At 50.0% G+C, this 27,335-nt stretch overlaps 3 protein-coding genes across 9 annotated transcripts in view; 2 read left to right on the forward strand and 1 right to left on the reverse strand.

The window, feature by feature from the left end:
- NUP98 (nucleoporin 98 and 96 precursor) overlaps positions 1-3,059 on the forward strand; it is a 121,003-nt gene extending 117,944 nt beyond the window's left edge. For all 7 annotated transcript variants that reach the window (XM_025894238.2, XM_073879633.1, XM_025894237.2 and 4 more), the window contains 2 exons: positions 1,475-1,586; positions 1,715-3,059. In XM_025894238.2, the coding sequence (XP_025750023.1) occupies positions 1,475-1,586; positions 1,715-1,932 (330 nt within the window). In that variant the 3' untranslated portion in view covers positions 1,933-3,059. The remainder of the gene's footprint in view (positions 1-1,474; positions 1,587-1,714) is intronic.
- A 7,665-nt stretch (positions 3,060-10,724) lies between these two features.
- On the forward strand, positions 10,725-16,287 carry CHRNA10 (cholinergic receptor nicotinic alpha 10 subunit). The gene is made up of 6 exons (XM_073879602.1): positions 10,725-10,823; positions 11,155-11,339; positions 12,629-12,774; positions 13,173-13,327; positions 14,056-14,588; positions 15,296-16,287. Exons 1-6 carry the CDS (start codon positions 10,798-10,800, stop codon positions 15,751-15,753), a joined length of 1,503 nt encoding a protein of 500 aa, XP_073735703.1. The 5' UTR covers positions 10,725-10,797; the 3' UTR covers positions 15,754-16,287.
- Positions 16,288-16,977: 690 nt separating this feature from the next.
- On the reverse strand, positions 16,978-26,312 carry ART1 (ADP-ribosyltransferase 1). The gene is made up of 5 exons (XM_025894502.2): positions 26,191-26,312; positions 21,143-21,263; positions 20,121-20,892; positions 19,012-19,053; positions 16,978-17,255 (listed from the first exon to the last, which is right to left on the reverse strand). Exons 2-5 carry the CDS (start codon positions 21,206-21,208, stop codon positions 17,176-17,178), a joined length of 960 nt encoding a protein of 319 aa, XP_025750287.1. The 5' UTR covers positions 21,209-21,263; positions 26,191-26,312; the 3' UTR covers positions 16,978-17,175.
- Between the last annotated feature and the right edge of the window lie 1,023 nt (positions 26,313-27,335).

Below are 27,335 nucleotides of genomic sequence, written 5' to 3' on the forward strand. Positions count from 1 at the left end.
CTTGTGGATAAAAGAATACTTGCAGAGGCTGGGGCGCCTTGGTGGCCCAGTCAGTTAAGCATCTGCCTTTGGCTCAGGTCATGATCAGGCTCCCTGCTCAGTGGGGAGCCTGCTTCTCCCTCTCCTGCTTCCCCTGCTTGTGCATCCCCCGCCAGCCTTCAAATAAATAAATAACTAAATCTTTAAAGAAAAAAATACTTGCAGAGGCATTAAATGGTAGATTCTGCAAAGCCCCCCAAAAGTCGATTCAATGAGAGAGATGCTTCGTGGAAGGGTTGGGTAAGCATTTAGAGGAGGAGGAGATGATAGGACACTTAGCAAGTAGGGTGGTTTAATGTAAGAGTTTGGGAGGGGGGGCCAACCAAGAGTCATATGTGAGACAAACAGGAATAAGATGCTGCTGAAAATATTCAGAATGTAAGTAAAGAATGAAAATACAGGGTTCCTGGCTGACTCAGAAGAGCATGTGACTCTTGATCCTTGGGGTTGTGAGTTCAAGCCTCATGGTGGGGGTAGAGATTACTTAAAAAAATAGACTTAAAAAAAAAATACAGACTTTTTAGAAACATCACTGTGGCTACCATATGGTAGGGAAAAGGATGTAATGGGGACAACACTGAAGATAGTGGTCAAGCTCTTAAGATATTTCAAGTAAGAAGTAATGGTATCCTGAGCCTAGGGCACTTGCCCTGGAAAGGGGAATGAAAGATTGAAATAGTAGGCTAATGATTGAGGAATCATCAGCATATTGATCATTGGAGCCATAGGTGGGGCACCTGAGGGGCTCAGTAGATTAAGCATCCGACTCTTGGTTTCAGCTCAGGTTGTGATCTTGGGGTCATGGGATCAAGCCTCGAGTTGGGTTCCACACGCAGCACGGAGTCTACTTGGGGTTCTCTGCCTTTCCCTCTTCCTTTCCCTCTCTCTGGTTGCACATGCGCTCGCTCTCTTTCTCTCTCTCTCTCAAATAAATTGATTTAAAATAATACTAAAACTTGGAGCCACAGGAGTGGATAGCAACACATAGGAGAGGGCATACAGTGAGAATAGGGCCCTGCAAGTGTTTTAGAAAGGGTTGTGAATTTGAAGTTAGGATACCTAAATTAAATGCTAGTTTGGGCTCCACTTCTTACTTACTCTCTACTCTTAAGAAGTCCTACAATCTCTCTAAGCCCAGATTTATCTAGATTTTTGGCGCCATGTTAAAGCTTGCTAGTTACATGTTTCATTAATGCTGATCTGAAAGCTTGCCCAGTTCAAGGCTTTGTATACTGTGTTACTTGCCTCTTGTGGATTACTGCTGAGGTTGTGTTTTGTCCTCAGTGATTAGGCTGGATAGTGGTGACATGACACTGCCGGGCCAGCCTCCTGGGTTTTTTCCTGTTGTTTCAGAGTTTTGCATAGTCATTCTGTGGATGGAATTGGGGTGATGGGAGCTCTCCTTGACCTAATTGGTTTCTCTGCTCCTTTGTAGGTGGATTGCTCAGTTTATGAGCTAGAGCAATTACACACCAAAGTGATCTCACTGTGCAGCCGCATACAGCAGATGCAGTGTTACAATGCCAAGGATCTCCTGGCCCAGTCAGGTAAGCCTCCAGCCTCTCCCTGCTTCCTGCCTGCTTGCTTCCTGTCTTTATGATTATTATACCTCTGCCCCGATGCCCACCCTTACCACCCCTCATCCTTGATGCCCACTTCATTTTTTTCTCTCCAGACATGGCCAAACGTGCAGCCAACCTGCTGCGGGTGGTATGGAGCCTTCAGCGTGCCCCTGAAACAACCTCCGACTCAACACCAGACCCTCAGCGAGTCCCTTTGGGCCTCTTGGCTCCCCACGTTGGCCAGCTCCCCATGCCTGAGGACTATGCCTTGGAGGAACTGCGCGGCCTCACACAGTCCTACCTGCGAGAATTGACTGTTGGGAGTCAGTGAAGCCCACCACACTCACATGCTCATTCACACTCACCACACAGAGATCCCCTGCATTGAGTTGGTTGGCACTGTTTGCCGTTCTCTTGGTTGGCTCTGGAACCCATCTTCGTTTCCTGCTGCCCCAAGCAGCATCCTCCATTTGTTCAGGGCTTTTCTTAATACTGAACAAAGTATAAGGGCTTTAGAACCCAAAAAAGGAGCCAAGTCTCTTTTTTATCATCTTTAAGACCATTCTTTCCCCTCGCCCTTTCTAAAAAATGGTCAATAAAATAACCTTTCGCAGAATTCCCCCCAGAGAACCAGGGAATGCTTTCCCCCTCTCGGGTGTTCTGAATCTTGTGACCCTCTGTGCCGACCTGCTACCCTACTCCTACCTCAGCCCTTTTATACTAGGACAGATCAAGAACCGTCCTTCCTTAACAGATAAACTCTCCACAGAAGGAAGGAGAGTTTGTCTCTTAAGTAGGTTGATGAGTTAACACTGTTGTAGAGTCAAAAGAGGGTTGGACTGAGTTAGGAAGCAGAACATAGTCATTTCTGACTTATATAGGGTAGAAGTGAGTGCCTGCCATGGAGGGATGAATCTTCAAGGCTTGTTTGTTCCCGCCTTGAATGTTCCATGAACATCAAACCTTTCCTACTATGTGCAGGAACTCTTGGTCACAGACTCCATGTCCCTGGGAAGCTCCAGAATTCAGTTTGGTCCCTGGTTTTCGGTCATCTTGCCAGGCTTCCTGTCTGGGTTTGCCTGAAGAGTTTGGATAAAACGTGGCAGGTTGGGTAGCCCTCCCTGTCCTTCCTATTCTAGCCCAAAGCATTTCCCACCCACTATCTCCAGTCCCAGAACATAGAACCATTACTGAGGCAGGCAAGTTGCTGGGCTTTACGGGCAGGAGGAGGGCCTTTGCTACACTGCTCTCAGCTTGGGGAGTCCCCAGTAAAGGCCTGCGACAGCTGGTATTAGGGCTGTCGTGGATAACATGGCCACCTCTGGGTCTTTATGCATGAAGATTATGTAAAGGTTTTTATTAAAAAGTATATATATATATAAATAAATGATCTAGATTATTTTCCTCTTTTTCTGAAGCTACTTTCTTAAAAAAATAAAATGTTTATAGCATTCCTGCTCTTGGCTTTCCCTTTGTGTTTTTTGAGCCTTCTTACTCCAAGGATCTTTACAGTGGCCTCAGTTGATTTGCAGTCTAAAGGGAGATGGGTCATGGGTTAAAGAACAGTCAAAGGCTAAATTTATTAGGGAAAATTTAGGGTGAGGGGGTTGAGATTATTAATTAATCCTAACTACATATATATATACATATATATATATTAAGATTTTATCCATTTATTTGAGAGAGTGAGAGAGCTCGAGGAGGGGGAAGGGGGAGCAGCAGAGAGAGAGGGAGAAGTAGACTCCTCGCTAAGCAGGGAGCCCGATGCAGGGCTTGATCCCAGGACCCTGGGATCATGACTTGAGCCGAAGGCAAACGCTTAACCATCTGAGCCACCCAGGTGCCCCTGACTGCTTATATTTATATAAATACATTTATAAGCATATATTTATGTGTTTGGCTTCCCAGTGGGGGATAAGGGAAGAGTCTCATTGCCCTTAGGAATATACTTAGGATTCAAAGCCTGGCTCTTCTATTCTGGGGGTTTTGTTTGTTTTTAAATTTTGGGTCACACTTCACTCTTAATTTCATTTCCCATTGTGTAAAGGGGATGATGATCTTGAATGTTGCTGCTAAACACAGCTGTTTTCCAGAGGGAATGAATAAGTCTGATGCGTACTATTTGGATTTTTTTTTTTCCTGTTAAACTGAAGGTGTGAGCAAATTCCAGTTAGGATTACGCCAAAGACACTGGGACATGAGGAATTTGGAGATAAAGCAGAGTGGATCTGGGGCTTCCCTTTAATTTAGACCCCCAAGGACAAGGGTAACTCCTGGGAATCTCCCTCCATTACTGACTGTGAACCTGAGTCACAGAGTGTTGCTGGGCTTCTGGCAAAGAAGTCCTCTTGTGGTTTCCTTGTGAGAGGTGTTTTGTGAAAAGAGAGTGTGCTATAGAAATGGTTAGCTTTTAGAAGTGTTAAGAATTGTGAATATGGGCAGTATTTACTCTTACAACTAGTATTTCATATATATATATATATATATATATATGGCTCTAAGTCAAATGTTTATCATAGCAGCTGTGTTACATCAGAGACAAGTTACAGTTCAAAGTTAATGATAAAGATGACAAAGAAGCTTTTCTATATTTCAAAATTCCATTGAAATAAAAAAAATTGGGGGCACCTGGGTGGCTCAGTCAGTTAAGCGACTGCCTTCGGCTCAGGTCATGATCCCGGGGTCCTGGGATCGAGCCCCGCGTGGGGCTCCCTGCTCAATGGGGAGCCCACTTTTCCTTCTCCCTCTCCCACTCCCCCTGTTTGTGTTCCCTCTCTCGCTGTCTCTATCAAATAAAATCTTTAAAAAAATAGTATTTCTCTAAAAAATAAAAATTAAGTTTCTAAAAAATCTAAAAACAGGAATCCATTTTCTCAAAACTCAACAGACTTGTAGAATCATACAACATCCAAAATAAGTGTATTTCCTTGGCAGAGTGCTGGAATAATGCCAAAATCAAAGTCAGGAAAATTTTGGAGATTAAACGTTGGATTAGCCCAGCCAAGGCCTGCAGAGTAGCTGTGCTTTTCAGGTGTTTGACTCTGACTCAGTTGCTACTTTATATTAACAGAAAATTACTCTAGATTTTTTGTTCCGTTTTTAAAGAATCAGCTCTTCGTCTTATTGACCCAATTTTACCAGAGTTCTGTATTGTAATGATTTCTGCTTCAAACATTCATTTCTTATGTTTTCCTCAGGGCTTTTTTTAACCTTTTACTGTAGGGATTTTCACCTATGCAAAAGTAAAATGGTATAATAATTCACATTGAACATTTGTGACAATCCTCCAATATTACTGCATCTTTACCTCCACTGTTATTCTACCCACCCCATAATGGTATTTCTAAGGCAGATCATTTCATCAATACCTAAGCATTTCTAACAGGTGATTTTTTTTTTTTTTTAGAGAAGGCATGTGTGAATGGGGGAGGGGCAGGAGGAGTGGGAGAATCTTAAGCAGGCTCTACACCCAGGGCAGAGCCTGATGTGGGTGGGGCTCAATCTGATGACCCTGAGATCATGACCTGAGCTGAAATCAAGAGTTAGAGACTTAACCGACCGAGCCACCCAGCCACCCCACTAACAGGTAAATTTTTTTAGACACAATCACAGCACCCTTGTCCTACCAACAAAATTAACAGTAATTCCTAGATAGCAACTAATGCCCTCTGCATTTCCAAATTTCCCCAGTTGTCTCAAACTAAATTTTTATGGTTGAATTGTTTGAGATTGATTTATTTTTGAGAGAGAGAGAACCTGCATGAGCATGGTGTGGAAGGGCAGAGGGAGAGAGAATCTCCGGCAGACTCCCTCCTGAGTGGAGCCCAATGCCGGGCTCGAACCAACAACCCTGAGATCATGACCTGAGCTGAAATAAGAGTCAGACACAATCAACTGAGCCACCCAGGCACCCCATGGTTGAAATGTTTGAATTAGGATCTCAACAGGGTCCACACTTTGCATTTGATTTTTAAGTCTCAAGTATCTTAATCTATCACCAATGTTCTTCCCGCCCCCCGCCCCCCGCCCCCGCTGCCTTTTTTTTAATGCCCTTTGTTAAAGTAACTGGGTCATTTGTCCTTAGGAATCGAGAACCAGGACCTTCTAGGTTTGGCTGGTTGTGCCTCTACTTCCTATATACTGCTCCTTCCTATATACTCCCCTTTACTTCCTATATACTGCTGGTTAGATCTAGAGGCTTGATTAGATTCAGTTTACTTCTCTCTGCACCCACCCTTCTCCCCAGTTAACAGATGGTGGTGTGTTTTATCACTTCAGAAGACTCATGTTTGGTTGTCCCACTTTCAGTGATGTTAAGATTATTGATTTAGGTGTTGTCAGTCTTATTCACCCTTTATATAACTTCCCATCGACCTCCCACCTAATGACAATCAGGGCTAAGAGTCATTATTTCATTATTGTATATCCCTTGTCTTTTTATATGTGTTGATTCATTATTTTCAAAATAGAAACTTAAATCATATAGTTATTGTGCAGTTAATTTTTTTTTACTTTGTGTTCCCACCCCCACCACCCCCACTGCTTCTTAAAAGTTACCCACAAATTTTTGGATTTTTTTTTCAATATAACATTTCACCCCAAAATACAGTAAATATGTTATAAGAAATATTTTAGCATTTTTTTTTCAGGTAAACAATTTACACATCAGTCTCTAGTCAGAGACTATACTACGGAAATGAGACAGGGAAACTGAAGGGATCCCAGGAGAGAAAAAGCTGGGTTTTTTTCATTTGCTACTTTTCTGGCTTCTATTCTTGCTGGACCTGCACCCCCAACGCACTTTACATATGCCTTGTAATGCAAATAGCCTATATCCTCCTTGTAAGGGACGGAGAGTTAATGATTTCTCTAGAATAAATAACATCTAAGGAAGGACCAGGTGAGAATGACCAGAGGAAGCTATCCTGTGCATTCCACACCACAGGAGCCAGACATCTCAACACCAAGACCCCCTGGCTCCAAGCAATAACACCTGGGCCCTCGTCTTTGTTCTAACCAGTTCCTGAATGCCTGAGAGGACACGTACACTAGACCACCATCCCCAATAAAACCCCCAGGCCCTGAACAAAGATGAAATTCATTTACTTTTTCTAAATCTCCCGGATACTCTTGTCTGTATCTCTCTCTCCCTAGGTATATATATTTAATAAACTGTTTCACCACCTGCTGGCTCAAATTTGATTTTTATCCCGTGTGAAGCCAAGAACCCTCTTGGCTGGTCATTTGAGAGAGAGCACACAAGTGAGGGGGAGGGGCAGGGGGAGAGAGAGAGGCAGACTCCCTGCTGAGGAAGGAGCCCAACGCCAACACAGAGCTCAATCCCAGAACCTGGGATCATGACCTGAGCAGACGCTTAACCAACTCAGCCACCCAGGCGCCCCAAGAATTTGAATTGTGTGTCATATGTAGATGAATCCCAAATGTGTTGTTTTGCAAGTTGAAGCTAAACAGATAAAAAGCATGTTTAACTCTTGGGTCTCTTCTATATGTGCACTACTTCCTTGCTGTTTTGAAGCACTCTTGAAGTTAGCCTTTATTTTGCCCTTGAGGCATTCTGCAAAACTTTTTTTTTTAAGTAAACTCTACCCCAAACGTGGGGCTCATGACCCCAAGATCAAGAGTTGCATGCAACTGAGCCAGCCAGTGCCCCTGCAAAACATTATTTTTAAGTGTAATTTCTTGTGCCCCCAAAAGACTGAATAATTGCTGAGGAAAATGGTACAGGAAAAAAGAATATATCTTTCACCCTCACACCAAATACCAACCACTCACTCTTAAGTCTTATCTTTCTTCTTTGGCAGGTACAGTAAACCTGCATTACATTAGTTATGAACCAACTAAATTGATTTTAATTTTATACTTTGTTATTATATAGGAAAATTCACTTTTCTTTTGGTATGCATTTCTGTTAATTTCAACATATACAGATTTGTATAACCACTCCATAGTCATAATATAAAATGTCTGTCACCCAAAAAACTCCCTCTTCCTATCCTTTTATAGTCACACCCTACCAAAACAGTCTTGAGAAAGAACAAAACTGGAGGACTCACATTTCCTGACTTTAAAGCTTACTACAAAGCTATAGTAATCAAAACAGTGTGGTATGGGCATAAAAATGGACACACAGACAAATGGACTAGAACAGAGAGCCCAGGAATAAACCCTTACATATATTGTCAAATGACTTTTGATAAGGGTGCCAAGACCATTCAATGGGAGAAAGGACACTCTTTTCAACAAATGATGCTAGGAAAACTGGATATCCACATGCAAAGAAATGAAGTTGGACCTTTATCTAAACAAACACCATTCACAAAAATTAAGGATGGGTCAAAGACTTAAATGTAAGAACTAAAACTATAAAATTCTTAGAAGAAAATATAGGGCAAAAGCTTCACAACATTGGATATGGCAATGATTTATTGGATATGACTTCAAAGTGCAGGCAAAAAAATAATATATAGACAAATTGGACTTTATAAAATATTTAAAATTTTGTTCACCAAAAAAATAAATCAACTGAGTAAAAAGCAACTCATAGAATGGAAGAAAACATCTGCAAATTATATACCTCATAAGGGATTAATATCCAGAATACAAAGAGAACTCCTAGAACACAACAACAAAACCCAACTTAATAAATGGACAAAGGACTTGAATAGACATTTCTCCAAAGAAGACATACAAATGGCCAATAAGCACATGATACGATGCTCAACCACTAGTTATTAGGGAAATGTAAATCAAATACAGTGACGTACCACCTTATACCCGTTAGGGTGGCTAGTAAAAAGACAAAATAAAATAACAGCTCCTGGTAAGGATGTGGAGAAATGGTAACCTTTGTACCTCGTTGGTGGGGGAAAAAAAAAATATTATAGCCACTGTCGAAAGTAGTATGGCAATTCCTCAAAATATAAAAAATAGAATTACCATATGACCTGGTGCTGCATTCCATTTCTGGGTATATAATCCAAAAGAACTGAAGCAAAGTCTTGAAGAAATATTTCTACTTCCATACGGAGCAGCATTATTCACACTAGCTAAAATGTGGAAGCAACCTAAGTATTCCTCAGGGAATGAATGGATAAGGAAAATGTGGTATATACATCCAATAAAATATATACAGCCTTAAAATAAGGAAGTTCTGACATGTAACAAAATGGATGAATCTTTTTCTTTTTAAGATTTTATTTACTTGACAGAGACACAGCGAGAGAGGGAACACAAGCAGGGGGAGCGGGAGGGGGAGAAGCAGGCTTCCCACAGAGCAGGGAGCCCGATGTGGGGCTCGATCCCAGGACCCTGGGATCATGACCTGAGCTGAAGGCAGACGCTTAACTGACTGGCCACCCAGGCGCCCCAAAATGGATGAATCTTGAAGATATTATGCAAAGTGAAATCAGCTGACCTCAAAAAAAACAAATACGTGATTTAGAGGTGACTGGGTGGCTCAGTTAGTTAAGCGTCTGCCTTCAGCTCAGGTCATGATCCCAGGGTCCCGGGATCGAGTCCCACATCGGGCTCCCTGCTCGGCGGGGAGTCTGCTTCTCCCTCTCCCTCTGCCCCTGCTTGTGCTCTCTCTCTTGCTCACACACTTTCTCTCTCTCTAATAAATAAAATCTTTTAGAAAAAATGACAAATACGTTATTCCACTCACATGAGTTATTAAGTCAAAATCACGGAGATAGAAAGTAGAATAGTGGTTGCCAGGGGCTGGGGGCTTGTGAATCTAAGTGTGTGTTCCTGAAGATAGAATATTCGAACTAGGGCGCCTGGGTGGCTCAGTTGGTTGAGCGACTGCCTTCGGCTCAGGTCATGATCCTGGAGTCCCGGGATCGAGTCCCACATCGGGCTCCCTGCTCTGCGAGGAGCCTGCTTCTCCCTCTGACCCTCCCCCCCTCTCATGTGCTCTCTCTGTCTCTGTCTCTCACTCTCTCAAAATAAATGAATAAATCTTTAAAAAAAAAAAGAATATTCGAACTAATTCACTGGGATTATAGTATAAATATCTATGGTTGACTACTGTGCATTCAGGCAATATGCTAGGCACTTGCCTTGTGTTATTGCTTGTCTCGTTTAATCCTTATTAACTTCTGAAGTGAGGACTGTTAATTCCATTATCCTGTATGAGAAAACAAACCCAGAGAGTTTCAGTATCTTGTCCAGGTCAAACACCTCATAAGACAGAGCTGAAAGTGACTGTAAAGCCTGTGTTTTCCCTGCTACCCAATGTCACCTGTGGTGTTTGGGCATGGGGATGGCTGTAGGGAGTTGGAGATGAAGATGTGAAATGCATCTCCCGCTTTGTGGGGCTACCTGGAGCCACAAGCTCGGCTAAGGCTTAGCCCCATTCCCACCAGGATGGGAGAGGTTTGCTTGGCACAAAGTGCCTAGCCTGGACAGATGTGCTCCATCTCTCATTGAAGGCAGAGGTGACAATCTAAAGGGAGCCTCAAAGCAGGTGGGGGGATGGGGTAACTGGGTGATGGGCATTAAGGAGGGCACGTGATGTAATGAGCACTGTGTGTTATATGCAACTGATGAATCACTGAACTTTACCTCTGAAACTAACGATATGCTAGATGTTAATTAAAGGAATTTAAATAAATTAAAAAAATAAAGGGAACCTCAAGAATTCAGCAGTGGGGACGCCTTGGGTGGCTCAGTTGTTAGGCGTCTGCCTTCGGCTCCAGTCATGATCCCAGGGTCCTGGGATCGAGTCCCGCATCGGGCTCCCTGCTCAGCGGGGAGCCTGCTTCTCCCTCAGTCTGCCTCTCCCTCTGCTTGTGCTCTCTCTGACAAATAAATAAATGAAATCTTAAAAATATAAAAAAGAATCCAGCCATGGTGGCAGAGCTAGGAGGGAAACATCATCCACGGCTCTGGCCCCTCACACCCTTCAGCCCAGTCTTTTGCAGATCCTGCCCCAGCATCTCTGCCCTCCAACGCCCCACGCTGGCCTTGAGCTGAGCCTGGGTGCCGCATTACAATTTGAATAATTCAGGTCCCAGTAACCTGAGGTGTCAGCTTCGGTTGCTCTGTTCCCATGGGCACAGGTGTCCCAACCCTGTAAATAACCTAATGAAAAGGACAAACAGGAGGGGCCTGCAGCCCTGTGCCTCAGAGGGCTCAGGGCTGATGGAGAGTCCCTGCCCCTGTCCTGCTGAGAATGTGCCAGGCTCATCCGGAGTCCAGGTATGGGGGACAGAGAAAGGAAGTTAGGGGGCTGAAATAGAAGGAGAAAGGAAGAGAGTGGAAGGAGGAAGACCGAAGTCAAAGGGGCAAAGAGCAAGAAAGAGTCCCAGAGGAAACAACACAAGGAAATGGAGACAGGGGGGCTGAGCGAGAGGAAAGGGGGTTGGGGGATAGAGACAAGGGCAGGGACAGAGGCCAGAAGAGGCAAGGGCCAGTGGAGGAGAATGAGCAGATGCCAAGATCAAGTACCAAAATCCAAGGGCAGGGACAAACAGGAGGGTCAGAGAACTGAAAAGGCCGCAGGGACCTCAGTCTTACTTCTTCCTTCCAGGTATCGTCCACACCATCCTTGCCAGCAAGGCCTGATGCTGCCCTCAGTCGGGTCCCGAGGCTCACACCCAGGGACCTGCCCTACCTCTTGCTGTGGCAGGACCGTGGGGCCCAGGAGCCACCGCCTCAGCCTCGGTCTCTCTCTCTCCAGCCTGGGCCTTCTGTTTCTGTTCTTACCGCTTCCAGGTGTGACGTGCAGTAAACCAGCCCTGCCTCTCTGGGCCCTGCGGCTGTTCCCTTCCTCCCCAAATCTCTCTCCACAACCGGTTTCTCTTTACTACTGTTCTGGGCACAAGCACTCTATCTGGGTAGCATGGAGGACAGAGGTGCTGAGGAGGATGACAGGGGACCTGCCTGCCTGGAGTGGGAGCAGTGATGGAAAAGCCAGGGGGTAGGGGTGGGGCAGATCATGAAGGACGTTGAATGCCAGGCTGAGTTTGGACTTTATCCAGCAGGCAATGGGGAGCCACTGAATAGTTTTAAGCAGCTACCGGCCTGGTCAGACTTGAGTGTTTAAAGGCCTGATCTCAGAAATGTGGGGGAATGTTTACAGAGGCTGCACCCGCAGCAGGAGCCATGAGGAGGCTGCTGCTGGGTCCAATCAAGCTGCAGGGGCGACTAGACATTCAAAGGATGCCCAGCAGCATGGCTGAGAGGACCTGGGTACTGGCTGGGTTGCAGGAGGAGGGGGCAGAAAGGAAGGATAATTCCCAGATTTCTGGCTGAAGTCATGGTGGGGGGGATGGGTGTTTTGCTGAGGGGGGAACACAGAACAAAGAACAGGTTTCCGGTTGGGGGGGGGATGAGTTCATATTTGGACCTACAGAGTTTAAGGTGCCAATAGGACATTCAGGAGTGAACTGTTGTATTTATGGGTCTGGGGCTCAGGAGAAAAATCTGGGCTAAAAAAAAAAAAGCCAACGACAGGATTCTGGGGAACAAACTTGAGTCAGGGGCTGAAGACAATGTGGTGTGTCATAGAAGCCTAGGGAAGAGAGATTTTTCAGGACGGAATGGCCCAGAGCATCAGAAGCTTTGAAGAAATCCATAGATGTATGGCTGGATAAGTGGAAATAGGTTTGAGAGACGGCAGGGGCTGGTGGCAATGGGGTTCACAACACCTGGGTGAGAGGCGGGACTCTTGTCGCCTGTTTGGGCCCCTCTGACATTTGCAGTAGGGCAGGCAGAACCCAGGTCCTTAGGAAGGGAAAGGGTGGGGAAGAAACCTGTCAGCCTTGCTCCAGAAGACAGCAGCAATTCCCTCCTCGGCCTCCACATCACTCTTCCCAGGAGGCAGTCCAGGGAGGAACGAGAGCCGCAGCTAGATGGACAGAGCAGACCTCAGGGGGACCAGTCAGGTGGCTGTGAGATAGCAGAGCAGGTGACAGGGCCCCAGCCTTGCGTGGGGGGAGGGTGTGAGCAGAGGCCCCTGGACAAGGGTCTCAGATGGACAACCTTTCTTCCTGGTCCCCCAGAGTGCTTGGGAGCCGAGGGCAGGCTGGCTCGCAAGCTCTTCCATGACCTCTTCACCAACTATACAAATGCCCTGAGACCTGTGGCAGACACAGACCAGGCTCTGAACGTGACCCTGGAGGTGACATTGTCCCAGATCATCGACATGGTGTGTTGTGGTGGTAGCGTCAAGGAACGGGGGGTGGGGGGGGTGGGGGGTAATGAGAGACTAGGATTATTCTCCAAACTTTTCTATAAATGTTAATATTAACAACAATAACAGCAGATACTAACTGCTGGGTGCCCACAGTGTGCCCACCACTTTGCACACTTGCGTTCCTGCCTAGCAGGGATTATCACCCATGTAACTACTAAGGAAACTGAGGCCTAAAGAAGAAAAGAAACTGCCAAGGTCACATAGCAAGGTCAGGCCCGGGTAGGAACTGGACTGTGAGCCAGCTGGGTTTGTGGGTGCCCTCCCAAGCTCTGTAGGTGAGTGTGTACACACAGGGAAGGGTGTGCATATACATGTGTCCTCATCTGTGCCCACTCCCTGCCCCCCACCAGGATGAGCGGAACCAGGTGCTGACCCTGTACCTGTGGATCCGACAGGAGTGGACAGATGCCTACCTACGATGGGACCCCGACGCCTACGGTGGCCTGGATGCTATCCGCATCCCCAGCAGCCGCGTGTGGCGGCCGGACATCGTACTCTACAACAAGTACGGCCTGCCTTGGCCCCTCCCCTCTCCGAGCCCCTCCCTACGGTTGCCCTGGGCTCTAGGTATGCACTGATTCCCCAAACCCCCAATCTAACCTGGTTACCCCGCTGCCCTGAAGCTTTTCCCCCAGACGCTCCTAAGCTGCCAGGAGCTCATAGCCCCTCCATGACACCCTCTCTTCAACCTGTCCCAAGCCAACCCAGGCTGACTGCCTCCTGGGAACCCACTGTGTGGTCCAGGGCCAGTTCCGTATCTCTCACAGAGAGGGACCTGGGGGTCAAGGGCCTCTCGATGACAAACTCCTCCCTTGCAGGCGGGCTCCAAGTCTCTGAGGACTCCCCGAGGGCCTGCCTAGGGTAACTTCCTCCAGGGCCTAACCCTCTGGAGCATTCCTTTATGCCACCTAAACCAGTTCTGTGTTTCCCAGACAACATACGGCTCTGCATATTTTCCCCGGGGGCCCTCTAGGAGATTCGCAGATCACACTAAGCACCCCGGTGCCAGCTTTACAGTTGTGTTTTCACACTGCCCTGGCCTAGATCTGTGTCTCCTTTGGGCCCAGCAGGCGCCACCTCTTCTAAGCCTCTGAAGGCACAAAGGTCCCTCTCTGCCACCCCCTTCTCTGCGCGGCCCCTGGTAGCCACAGGACCCCTGGTGGTCAGAGTGTCCCTGCAGGGGTCCGCCCGGCCTCCGCCTCCGCCTCAGGGAGCCCCCCGCCTGCCCCGCAGGGCGGACGCACAGCCGACGGCCTCCGCCAGCACCAACGTGGTTCTGCGGCACGACGGCGCCGTGCGCTGGGACGCGCCGGCCATCACGCGCAGCTCGTGCCGCGTGGACGTGTCGGCCTTCCCGTTCGACGCGCAGCGCTGCGGCCTGACGTTCGGCTCGTGGACGCACGGCGGGCACCAGCTGGACGTGCGACCGCGCGGCGCCGCTGCCAGCCTGGCCGACTTCGTGGAGAACGTGGAGTGGCGCGTGCTGGGCATGCCGGCGCGGCGGCGCGTGCTCACCTACGGCTGCTGCTCCGAGCCCTACCCCGACGTGACCTTCACGCTGCTGCTGCGCCGCCGCGCCGCCGCCTACGTGTGCAACCTGCTCCTGCCCTGCGTGCTCATCTCGCTGCTCGCGCCGCTCGCCTTCCACCTGCCCGCCGACTCGGGCGAGAAGGTGTCGCTTGGCGTCACCGTGCTGCTGGCGCTCACCGTCTTTCAGCTGCTCCTGGCCGAGAGCATGCCGCCGGCGGAGAGCGTGCCGCTCATCGGTGAGCCGCGAGGGCGCGGTGCGGTGCGGTGGCGGGGTGGGGAGAGGGAGGGGCTGGGGAGAGAGCCGTCCCCTCCCGGAGACTGTCCCCCCACCCCGGCCGCTGCTCGCCGGTCTCCACCCTCCACCGGGGCTCGGCGGGGGAGCGGGACCTGGACTGCCCAGCAGAGCAGCCCCAATTCCGTGCGGGAGGGGGGCGCGTCCTGGGAGCATGCCTCATTCAGAGATTGAGGGGAGAGGAGTAGGCCCCTTCCAAGAAGGACACCCCACCCCTCACCTGTCATAACAGGCAAAACGCCTTGATTCTGGCTGTGTGCCAGGCCCTCTCCTAAGCACTTGACATTTTTGAGGCACCACCACAAATCTCTGAGGTAGGTTGTTATCCCAGTTGTGCCAAAAGGATCAGTAACTTGCCCCAGATTGTGCGTGTACCATTTGAGAGTGTGACTTTTCACGGACTGTGGGGGAGTGCAGCGTCCAGCAGTGAGGAGAACAATTAGGCAGCAGGTAGCTTCTGAGAACTCACTTGTAAGAAGAGGGGATGAGGAGATCTTGGCCCTTACGTCCTTCCTGGCTCCATCCATTGGGATTGGAGGGTCCTGAGAGCCTCAGGGCGGGTGAGCTGGTGCCTGTTTGTGTTGAGGCGGTGGGCAAGCTCAGGCCCCCTGAGTTCTTGTTTTGGGCCCTAGCTCACTCTCTCTCTTGCAGGGAAGTACTACATGGCCACCATGACCATGGTCACAGTCTCCACGGCGCTCACCATCCTTATCATGAACCTGCACTACTGTGGTCCCAGTGCCCGACCAGTGCCAGCCTGGGCTCGGGCCCTCCTGCTGGGACGCCTGGCAAGGGGCTTGTGCGTGCGGGAACGAGGGGAGCCCTGTGGGCAGTCTAGACCACTCAAGTCACCCCCCAGTCCCCAGCCTCCTGACGGAGGTGTTTGCCCGCCAGCAGTTCCTTGCCGCGAGCCACAGTGTCTGTGCCGTCAGGAAGCCCTACTGCGCCACGTAGCTACCATCGCGAACACCTTCCACAGCCACTGGGCTGCCCAGTGCTGCCATGAGGACTGGAAGCGGCTGGCCCGTGTCATGGATCGCTTCTTCCTGGGCATCTTCTTCTCCATGGCCCTGGTCATGAGCCTCCTGGTGTTGGTGCAGGCCCTGTGAGTCCCAGGGGTCTGGTGCAGCCACAGCCCCTCCAGACCGGGATGGAAAGGCCAGGTGGTTGTTGGCTCTCGGATAGGCCACCCTGTCTTTCCCCACTGTGCCTGAGAGCCGGGGCCACCCTCACTCCAGGATCAGCACTGCTGACTTCACAAAGCACAGGAATCACTTGTCTATATGCCCTAAACTTTAAGGGAAATCCAGAGCTTGCCACTCGCCTAATTCCTACAGAAGAGGAAATCTAAGAAGGGCCAAGGTCGAAACGCAGTCCTGGAAGGACAGAATTGAATTTGATGCTGCATGTTAGAGATTTTGGTGGCGAGAGTGCAGGTTACATGAGAAACAGAACGACCGTGTTTCCTTGTCTTCTCTTCCTTCCTTGGTGGCTGTTGTGTTAGGGACTTGATCGTGCCTGTCCCTGCCTAGGGACTCATGGAAGGGGATTCGGGATTCATTCTCTCGTTTCCAGAACAGGAGGCCACATGAGGATTTGGCCCCAAAGCCCCAAGTCATAATAAAGAAAGTGTGTGCCTAGCACCTCTTTAATGTCCTATTTTACCCTTGGGGCCTATGGTAGTAAAAGTTGGGGATCCAGGTTTGTCTCTGTAGAGACAGGAGCCTTAGGACGCATAGATCAGGGCAGAAATTGTCTTTGCTGACAAGAATTCAACTGAGCATTCAGTTGAGACCCTGGCAGAGGACCTAACGCTGTCTCTGCTCTCTGTCCTGCTCTCTACCCTCTGGAGCTGGAGACAGTCCACAGCATTCCCACACACTGACATTCAGAGAGCTTGAAAGTGGCCAAGGTGGACACGAGCCAGTCACAAGGCGTTTGTTCCTTTCTGACTTTCCCACGTTGTCTGGCACTACGTCTGTGCTTTAGACCCAGTCCCTGTCCTCAGGAAGCTCACAGTCTGACATGGAAGACAAACATTGACACGTGGTAGAGGGAAGCAGCCAGGGACCTGTGGGAGCAAAGAGACAGGGCCCCTAACCCAGCCAGCTGGGAGGGGTCAGAGAAGGCTTCCTGGAAGAGTGAATAGGCGCTTTCCAGGTGCATATGTGAGCCATTTGAGTAACATCAGCAAATACCATGGCCAAGTGCTTTCCTCCCCAATCTTTCCCCAAACTAGTTTAATCTTCAATCTCCAAATGAGTGGTTGCCTGCTGTAGAGACTCCCACCCCCATTCAGTGACTCACTCTTAAAGCCTTGGGGAAGGCTCAGTCCCCAGATTCCCTTAATTCTCCATCAGCAAACCTGGCAGCTGCCAGAGAAAGTCCCAGAGTTTCCTGCAGAGGGAGTCACCATGGATCCTGGCTGCTCTTAAAGCACACGCGAGGCCAATATCCCCATGTCAGGTCGAGGAAGCACGTTGGGCAGGCGGGGCTGTTCAGTGTTGGATGGATCATGGCAGGCCTGGACTCTATGGAAAAGTTCCCCCGACAAGGAACCAGAGCAGCAGTAGGAGGGACCAGACTGCAGAAGGGGGGCCTTGACCGATGGCTGTAGGAAAAACAGAGGCAGAGAGAGAGGTTTCGGGACAAAATGAGGTACACAAACACGTTGAAGAGAAATGAGCACAGTGGGCTGGAAACACTGACTCACAAGGTGCAGTGGGAGCCAGAGATGGAGAGCAAGAATTCAGGGAGAACGGCAGGCAGATGAAAGAGCCCTTGGTCCCCTTGCAGAGGTCCCTAGGAGGGTCTATGCCCCTGCCTCCTACGGACACAAATGAGCCATTGCAGTGTGGGATGAACAAGGGGAAGCCCCATGTGAGTGGGTTCTAGTGACGCTCATCTTTGCCCCTCTGCCCAACCCCTGATTACTGGTGGACCGGGATGGGGGATTTCTAACCTTGTCCAGTGCTTGAGATGACATTATCAGCACTCAAGCTGGTTGGAGGCTGGAGATCTGGATTCTGACCCTGGCTCTGCCACTGACTCATTCTGTCCCCTTTGGGCAGGTCACTTCTGTGTCTGGGTCTCCCTTTACTATATAATGAGGGTAATACTCCCTGTTCTTCCCCCTTCCAATATTTTATTATACAGTAAGTATAAAATGAGATGGTGTCTGGGGAGGGGTGGGGGCCAGGTAGTGTGGTGGTTCAGAGTTTGGCTGTCTGGACCCCACCCCTTACTAGCCCTACTGTGTGTAGGGCTGGTTGCTTGACCTCTCTGGATCTTAGTTCCCTCCTCTGTAGAACAGGGGCAATGACAGTGCCTACACCACTGGGTCGTGGTGAGGATGCCTGGAACTCTGAGTGGTACTATGTCATGGAGAATGGTAGGAACAAAGTAGAGGCTGGAGCTCCTTCCTGCTCACTGCTCACAGAGCCCTGGTGGAGGGAGGCGGGCGGGGCCCAAGGGGGAGTAGTGGCTGTAGTTTCCCGGCCTATTCCAGTCGGTTCCCCTGGAAAAGCCCCTTCCCACCTAGGGAAGTGAGGCCCAGGCAGGCCCCGGGTGCAGCAGGTATTCAAGGGAAGAAAAGAATCACAGCTGAAAGGGACCTGGGGATCATCTAGTCTATATGCTTATTTTTTTTAAAGATTTTATTTATTTATTCATGAGAGACAGAGGGAGAGAGAGAGAGGGAGAGAGAGAGAGAAGCAGAGGGAGAAGCAGGCTCCCAAGGAGCAGGGAGCGCGATGCGGGACTCGATCCCAGGACCCTGGGATCATGACCTGAGACGAAGGCAGACGCTTAACCATCTGAGCCACCCAGGCGCCCCCTAGTCTATATGCTTATTATACAGATAGGAAAACTGAGGCCCAGAGAGGGATTGATTGGTCAGAGAGAGAGTTAGGACAGAGCCTGGATGAGAGCCCAGGTCTCCAGCACCCAGGGCCTGACCTCGACCTTGGAAGATGGTCTAAGGGAGCCCTGGGGGCAATAATAGAGACAGTGGGTCCTGAAGCTGAAGGAGAGGGCCCAGGGAGGACGGTGGGAGTGGCCCTTCTCTCCATCCCCAGTGCAGCCCGGATCTCTCTGGGGCCCGATCAGTAGCCTCCTGTGAGGGAGGGGGCAGCACCAGACTGGGGGGCAGGTGTGTCAGCTTGCATGACCGCTGCCCCATACACACATATATGTCCTCTAAGAGAGGTTCACCACCCCCACAGGGGTCTGCTTAAGAGGGTTTACTTGTTTTGATGGAAAGGGGATTGTTTTCTTTTCAAGACGGATGTGCATCCAGGAGAGGAGTCCAACCCCAGGGCAGCCTGCTTATCCTTGAGCTGAGCCCCACAGAAGCTTGCAGCTCTTACCTGAGTTACCCAGACGGCAAGGCCTAGACTTGCACTGCTTGTCTGTAGGGAAGAAAGAATAAAGAATCAAAGGTTCAGTAGCTCTCAGGACAGGAAGGAACCCCAGAACCCTGTGGTCCATCCCCAGCTTGTTCTCAGAGAAGCTAGTACATTTTCCCCTAACTCAGCTTCCTTCCGGTGGGACCTCCCTTGCCTGCGTTTGACTTGACCCGTGAGCCCCACAGCTAGAAGGGAGCCAGCCTTCAAAGCCAGGGTCTCTTCTGGGTGCTCCTCCTGCTTCCTTGGCCTGTAACTTTGCCTCCCAGTGTAACCACCTCTCCCACACCTTGTCCCAGCCAAGGAGGTACTGGTTTATGTACTTTGCATGTCTTCCTCACCTTCTGTCAACTCATGCACACCCACGATGCTGACCAAGGTGGGAATGGAAGCCCCACTGGACCTTCTCCCATTTTAGATGTGGTCCACAGCTCCAGCCAACATCCTGCCTCTAATTATGCAAAGTGGGCCTCACTCAGCCAGGACCCGAAGCCCCTTTAGAGATAAAGAACCTGGGCCTGCCCTCATGATTCCACCTCTGGCTGGTCCTGAGGGACAGACAGTCTGAGCTAGGACTATGGGGCATGGCACCCGACTGCTGTCTCAGCACCCCACCTGCACCCCCACCCAGTCCACACGACAGCACAGGGTTTCCATTCAGCCGAATACACGTGCCCCTTCTGGAAACTGAGTTTGGGCCTCTTACTCATACCTGGCAGCAATGGTCTGGGTGTCAGTGCTGTGGCCGGAAATTAATTGCCTTCCAGCTTCCAGCCAGAAGAAAAGCCTGACCAGTTCCGTTTGGCCCTCAAATGGCCACCTGCCTCGGTCAGGAAACCCTCTTCAGCCTCCCAACAGGCAGGTGGCCAGGTCCGGCTTAGGTACCTCCAAGGACAAGTGGCATACTCCCTCAGAAGGTTGTCTACCCTTGGATGTGCAGGGTGGAGGGGCAGAGGGACAAGACTGGGTCCCCTTCACTGTTCATTTGATTGTGATATTGATGTACATGTCCCCTGAGACCGAGGGGGAGCCCGTCGTGAGCACAGGTGATACCCGGTGTGCGCCCTACCTACCTTTAATGTACTCGCAGTTGTACGTGCTATGCTTGCCCAGGGCCCGGAGGTAGATGCGGGTGGGGCCCTGGGCGGGTCTGCTGGCATTGATCACCTGGAAGGTCTCGAAGGGGGGGATCAGCACCTCCTCCTCCCCAGGGAAGAAGGAGTAGCCCTTGATAGGTGCCCCAAGGCAAGTCCAGATGCCAAAGAAGGTGTCTTCCCCAAACTGCTGGGCTGCAACATTCTGCAGGGACGCAGAGGCGAATCCCCCCAGCCTGACGGTGGCCCCGGGCCCCGCCGGCCGGAAGCGCAGGCCGTGCACCCCTCGGAACACCTGGCGGCACTGGGGAGGACGCTGGCCCCTGCCCAGCAGCTGTAGGGCCTCGGTCAGCAGGAAATGGAGTGTCTTGAAGGAGAAGTGGTGGAGGTAGTGAGCTCTGGAGCGGCCCGCCTCGCGCACGGCGGCGTTGAACTGCTTGTGCAGGGGGCTGTTGGCAGTGTAGGCCAGGAGGGCCATGCCGTGCTCATCGCGGAAGCCAGGGGGCAGCAGGGTAGGCCTGGGGCCCCACTCTGGCCCCCAGGACTGGCGGTCCTGCCACCGGCTGCTTGCCAGCGCCCAGCCATCAGCGTACACCTTGTTGGCCTGGAACTCGGTTTCATTGAGGTCTGGGAGAGTGGCTGTCATGGCGGCTGCACAGCCGGCGTACTGGTCATCGAAGGAGGCTGGGGCCATGTCCAGGGGCAGTTCTTGAGAGAAGAGTTCTCGTCGAGTGACGGGGTGGCTCTGGACCTGGCGGAGGCAGAGCAGTGAGGACTGAGAGGGTGAGCCTCAGGAGAATGGGAGCCTATGGAGAAGGGCACTGAAGGCGCCAAAGTAGCTGCGCTCTCAGAGACCGGGGTCGGGGGCTGTTCCCCAGGCCGGGCAAGCCCCACTGGAAATATCAGTGGTTCTCTCCTCCCGCGGCCCCTCCTCCCGGAGTTCAGAGCAAGCCAACATTGCAGCTCCCTGCTGGCCTGGGCCCGGTGGGGGAGCACCGTACCTGCTGCAGTGCTTCCATGAGGCCCGTGCACACAAGCAGCAGAGACAGCACGGCAGGTGTCTGCATGTTCGCGGTGGCCCTGGACAAGTTACTGTCTCTCTTTGCGTCTCAGTTTCTTCATCTACAAAATGGGAATGTTAATCAGTACAGTTTAATAAACATTAACAGACACCTAGTTTGTGTCACTCCCAGTGCTCGGCACAGAGTCACAACATAGAAATGAAGGCTCAGGGCACCTGGGTGGCTCGGTTAGTCAAGCGTCTGCCTTCGGCTCAGGTCGTGATCCCAGGGTCCTGGGATCGAGCCCTGCATCGGTCTCCCTGATTAGCAGGGAGCCTGCTTCTCCCTCTGCTCCTCACCCCCCTGCTCGTGCTCTCTCTCTCTATCAAATAAATAATCTTAAAAAAAGAAATGAAGGCCCAGAAGAGAGACAGGACCCTTCTTGCTGGAAGGAACATGGGAGACTTCCTGGAGGAGGTGTTATCTGAACAGGGTCTTACAGGAAGAATAGGAGAAGAAGGCTTCAATCAGTGGAGACTGGGATAGGAGAGGGACTTGGGGTGGGGAAGGCGTCCAGGGCAGCAGAAATGAGAAGAGCAAAGGTATTGGATGTCAAAAGTGAAAGACATTTTGTCCAGCATGGCAGAGCTTGCAGTGAGGGAATGTTGGAAAGACTGGGGCCCGTCATGAAAGGTCTTGACGGCCACGGTAAGAGATCTGGGCTTCACCCCACTGGGGATGTGAGGCTGGAACAGGTCCGGGACTGGCCAGCTGGTGGGGCCATGGCAGTACTCCAGGGACAGGATCCAGCCACCACCCCCCACCCCCCACCCCGCTGCAGTCCTGCTGCGAACTGAGCCGTCCTCCCCTAAGCCCTCCACTGCTTCCAGGGCAAGGACAGGTGTAGACCCCCAAGGGGTGAGGGAGAGGGTCTGGGAGATGGGGAGAGGATGGGGTGGGGAGTGAGGCTCCAAGAAGGCAGAGTCCCAGCAGTTTCTAAATCAGTGCTGCTGCTTCTTTGTTTCTTTCTTTACAAAGTAATGCCTGCTTGTAGTGAAAAGAAAAAAGTATGAATGAATCACAGAGTCCAAGCCCCGGTTTTCTTTCTCTGTCCATGTCGTCTCTCACTGGTACCCATGCCTGCTGTTACCGTGATCACAGTGTCCTGTAGGACCATTTTTGGTGCAGGTGCGAATAATTTAATATTTAAATATGCAGACACACATCGTTTTCTGTACACAGGCTGGTTTGTCTTTTTTTTTTTCCCAAAAAAGAAAAAGGAACATGCTTTCACATACATATCCTGTAAGCTTTTCTCCAGGAAAAAATATATCAGGGGCGCCTGGGTGGCTCAGTCATTACGCGTCTGCTTTCGACTCAGGTCATGGTCCCGGGGTCCTGGGATCGAGTCCCACATCGGGCTCCCTGCTCAGCGGGAAGCCTGCTTCTCCCTCTCCTACTCCCTCTGCTTGTGTTCCTGCTCTCGCTGTGTCTCTCTCTGTCAAATAAATAAATAAAATCTTAAAAAAAAACCCAATATATCAAGGACTTCCTTCTACATCATATATACATATCTACCTTATTCATTATAATGGCAGCATGGAATTTCATAATGTAGTTAAACCATAATTTGTTCAACCATTTTCTTATTGATGGACATAGATTTTTTTCCCTAATTTTTTGACATTTTTGACATTACACATAGTACTTCAGTGAACATCTCTGTGTAGAAATCTTTGTCTACTTGTGTGCATATTTTTATAGGAAAGATGTCAAGAAGTTATTTGATGTTTAAAGGATATGAATTGTTTATTTGGCACTGCCAAATTGCCAGAGGCACTGGTCTGCCCGTCCACAACAAGGAAGAGTGCCCTTTCCTCTACATCTTTGCTAGTGCTGGTTACCATGATCTCTTTCGAACTTTCTCTTAACTGGTGGCCACAGATGGTATCTACTTTTTTTTTAAAGATTTTATTTATTTATTTGACAGAGAGAGGGATCACAAGTAGGCAGAGTGGCAGGCAGAGGGTGAGGGAGAAGCAGGCTCCCCGCTGAGCAGGGAGCCTGACGCAGGGCTTGATCCCAGGACCCTGGGATCATGACCTGAGGTGAAGGCAGACACTTAACCAACTGAGCCACCCAGGCACCCCTGGTATCTACTTTTTAATTCATATCTCTGCTCACTAATAAGATCAATCTTAAGTTTAATTTTTACTGTTTTAAAGTTTTAATTTTCTAAAGGTAATACATTTTCATTGTTCAAAATTTAAATAGTCCAAAAGGCACACAGTGAAACACCTTTCTCTAATTCCTCACCCCATCTCTCCAGAGGCAACCAACATTCCCATCTTCTGTGTGTCTTTCTAAAGATAGTCTATGCACATATAAGCAGATTCACAGGTATTTCTGTTTTCCTCCTTTTAAAATGGCAAGACAGTTAGTGGTTCTTTATCTTTGGGAATCTGATGAAAGCTGAAAATGGATACACGTACCCTCACACAGTGTTACATGAATTTCAGGTGCTTATGTCTCTGCCCCCCATCTCAGGTTTGGCATCCCTGCTCCAGAATCCCCTCTGGTTCTTGGAGGTAAATGTTGATGGTTCAGCCCCCCCCCCCCGGCCCCCGACACACACATCCACACACAGGTGCAGTGGAGAGTTCTGGTACATGCTGACACCTCAGCTCATGCCGAGCTTCCTACCTCTAGTGCTCCATATTATTTTTGTGTCCAAGGCTTTCTCCATCACTCTTGTAAGCTTGCTCAGGGCAGCCCCAAAGTGCAGGGGATTTAATGTTCGCAGGGACAACCTTTAACCAAGGAGGGGTGGTAGTCAGATTCTCTTTGCTACTGAGGGTGCCAGGGAACTAAGCCCCAGTTGACCACAGTGGTCACAGTGTGCTCATTAACACACTTTTTTTGGGGGGTGCTTTCCTCTCTTCTCCATCCCACTTTGCCACTCTTTCACTTGTATTTTCTGGGATCAACTTACAAATAAGCTCACTACACCCAAGTCCTTGTCTCTGGATTGGCTTTTGGGGGGAATCTAAACCGAGAGAGGGTCTTTTTGGATCACATACCGTCAGAATGTGGCCCAGAACTGTCCCTTTAGCCTGGACCCCAGAATGACCCACATAAGGAGCAGACCTGAGCCCAGCCAGCAAAAAGGAGGTCAGCTCGGACAGACTGGCAGCCTGAAGCAGAGGACCCCGATCAAACCCACTTTAGCCAATCGGTAGCCAACCTGAAGACTCATGAGCGTGAGAATAAATCTTTGCATGCCACTGAGATTGTGGCATGTAGCAAAATGGTTATACAGCAAAAACTCACTAGGCCAACTCTGGCTCTTGCTGCCTCTCTGTGGCCCTTGTTTCTTTCCCCATATCTGCCCTGCAAAGACAAGGCAGTGAGAGAGAGCTTGGAGGCTTCAGAAATCCGACTGAGGACATCGAATCATGTGGCCTAAGATACTGGCAGTGAGGATGGACCCAGAATTACTAGGTATAATTTACTAGACTTGGTGTCTGATGGGATACAGGAGATGCATCAGAGGGAAAAACCAAGGATGACATGCAGGTTTCCATGCTTTAGGTTGCCGACACAGAGGAGGAGCAGAGTGGACTTTAAAAGCTCATCTTGCCCATCCCAGCACATGGTAGGTGCTCAATAAAAAATGAATGAACCATCATCTTTGGAGGGGAAACAGTGAGTTCAGTTTGGCACGTGTGGACTCTCAAGGGGCAGATGCCCGAGAGATAAAAGAATGGACAATAAGATGAGACATTTGAGTGATATGTGTGTTGAAGTCAGAAAAAATATGAGATCCCCAGGGAGAGAGGAAAAAGAGGGCTGAGCAGCAAAGGGAGCTGCTTGAAACCAGAGCACCGGTGGACCAAGACACCTTGGGTTTCTAGAAGCTCTTCACTTGGATCCCATGAAGTACCCCAGTATCTTTGTGATAATTCCCCTTTAGGCTTCATCTAGCTTGTGGTGATTCCTGTTAACTTGCCATCAGACGAGTCTCATGTAATATCCATCCCCATTATTCACCAAGTCACCCAAGATGGTCACTTCATCAAACACACTTGATCATTCATCAAACACTAAATTAGTTGCCAACTAAATGTTAATCACAATATGGGTCCATCCTAGAAGCTCCTTCCCTTTCCCCATCCCTTCCATGGCTCAATCTGCCCCTGCCTCCCCCTTGATCTCCACTGTCACCCCTGCTGATCCACCCTCCACAGAGCAGGGAGACCAGTGTTTCTAAAGTACAACTGGTCAGGTTGCTGACCTACTTAAGAACCCTCTGTGCCAAACCTGACTGGAAGAAATAACATACAGAGTAAAAATGCAGAGATGAAAATTATGAGGGAAGAGATGAGAACACATCTAAAAGGAAAAAAACCCAGCAAAATACAATTTCCCTCCACACCTTCAGGACAGAGCCCTCCTCATGCTGGCATTTGAGGTGCTCTGTCACCTTTGAGGTGCTCTCCACAACCTCTTCAGCCTTGTGCCATGCCATCCCCCCGCCCCCACCCCGCCACCATGCTTGGCTTCTATAGAACAGAACAAAGCTGCAGGTGAGGCTCCATTCTTCCCTCCCTGTGGCCCTGCACACATTGCCATCCTGCTATCCACTTTTCAAGACTTAGCTCAGGGGTCACCTTCTCCAGGGAGCCCTCCAACTTCTCTGTGATCTCCAGTCACCCTGTGCTTTCCTTGGTCACTGTCCTAATCATACTGTGCTGCCCTTATGTGTCTGTCTCCCCTGCTGGCCTGTGAGTTCCTCGAGGGCAGGGACCAGGCATGACCCATGCTGTGTCCCCAGAGCTCAGCCCAAGCCAGGCACAGATGAGGCCTCCTGGAATGTCTGCTGAGTCTGAGAGGCTTTCTGGGTGCAGCTAACAGTGTAGACCACTGCAAGAGCAGGTAAATTGAGGACTTTGGTGAGCAGTGTTGGGGGGAATGGGGTGGGGCCAGAGCGATGGCGTGGTTATGGGAGGCGAGGAAATGGAGGCACTGGGCAACCCCTTATATCTTACCTGCTCTTCTGTTTTTCCTCTCATCCTGCTCAGGGCACTTGTCAGTTTCTCCATCATCCAGACCCTCACTGAACATCCCCTTCTGGGGATGTGACTCCAAATCTCTTCCCCAGGAACCCCCCGATTTCCCAATGTCCCCAGACCCTCCAGGTATCCTAAACCTCTCCATCAAAGGTGCTATGGTCTGAATGTTTATGTCCCTCCAAAGTTCATATGTTGAAATCCTAATGTCTGCTGTGATGGCTTTAGAAAGTGGGGCCTTTAGGACATTAGTTCATGAGGGCTCTGGGATTACTGTTCTCATAAAAGAGACCCCGCAGAGCTCCCTAGCCCCTTCCACCATGTGAGGACATAGTGAGAAGGTGTCGGCTATAAGCCAGAAAGAAGGCCTTCACCTGACCATGCTGGCACCCCGATCTCAGACTTTCAGCCTCCAGAACTATGAAAAATAAATGTCTGTTGTTTATAAGTTACCCAGTCTGTGGTATTTCATAGCAGCCTGAGCAGACTAAGACAAAAGTTGCCCTGAGACTGTTCCTAACGACTCCTAGAACTCCACCATCAATACCCCAAATTTCCCCTTTAAAAAAAAGTCTTTCCCTGCCCTGTACCCAGGAGGAGGGTGGTGTGCCCCTTACCTAGGCCTTCTCTAGGGAAGCTGGTGTCGGTCTCCAATGATGGCCACCGGGGGAGGGGGAAGGCAGTTTCTCCTTTATACTGTCAGTCCCCCACCCCTTGTACCAACGCAGCTGCTCAGAAATGTGACACTCCCCCATCTATTTCCGGATGTCTCCTGAAGGCTTGGGAACACTAGCCTCTGCCCAGTCTGCCCTGGGCCAGTGCACCTCCCATAAAGAAGGGAACCTCTGAGGCCAGAGAGAAGGTGGGCTGAGGCGTCGAGGATCCAGGCTAGAACAACTGTCTCTGCACTGGGTTTGGCCCTGTGCACAGCACCGCTGTCCTCAGTATCTTTTTACTTTGTGTTGCTTTTATGTGAGCATGGGGACTCACCTAACGTGCAAGGAGAAATTTTCCCAGATTCAGGAGGCTGGGTCTGGCCAGCCCTGATTTGCTCTGTGATCTTGGAGGACTTTCTGCCTCACTCAGGGCCCCCGGCTCAGTGACAAAACTTGACTCCATCTCTT

Source organism: Callorhinus ursinus, unplaced genomic scaffold (assembly GCF_003265705.2).
Source record: "Callorhinus ursinus isolate GAN/ISIS: 27379988/994484 unplaced genomic scaffold, GSC_fseal_2.0 scaffold35, whole genome shotgun sequence".
Classification (NCBI taxonomy): domain Eukaryota; kingdom Metazoa; phylum Chordata; class Mammalia; order Carnivora; family Otariidae; genus Callorhinus; species Callorhinus ursinus.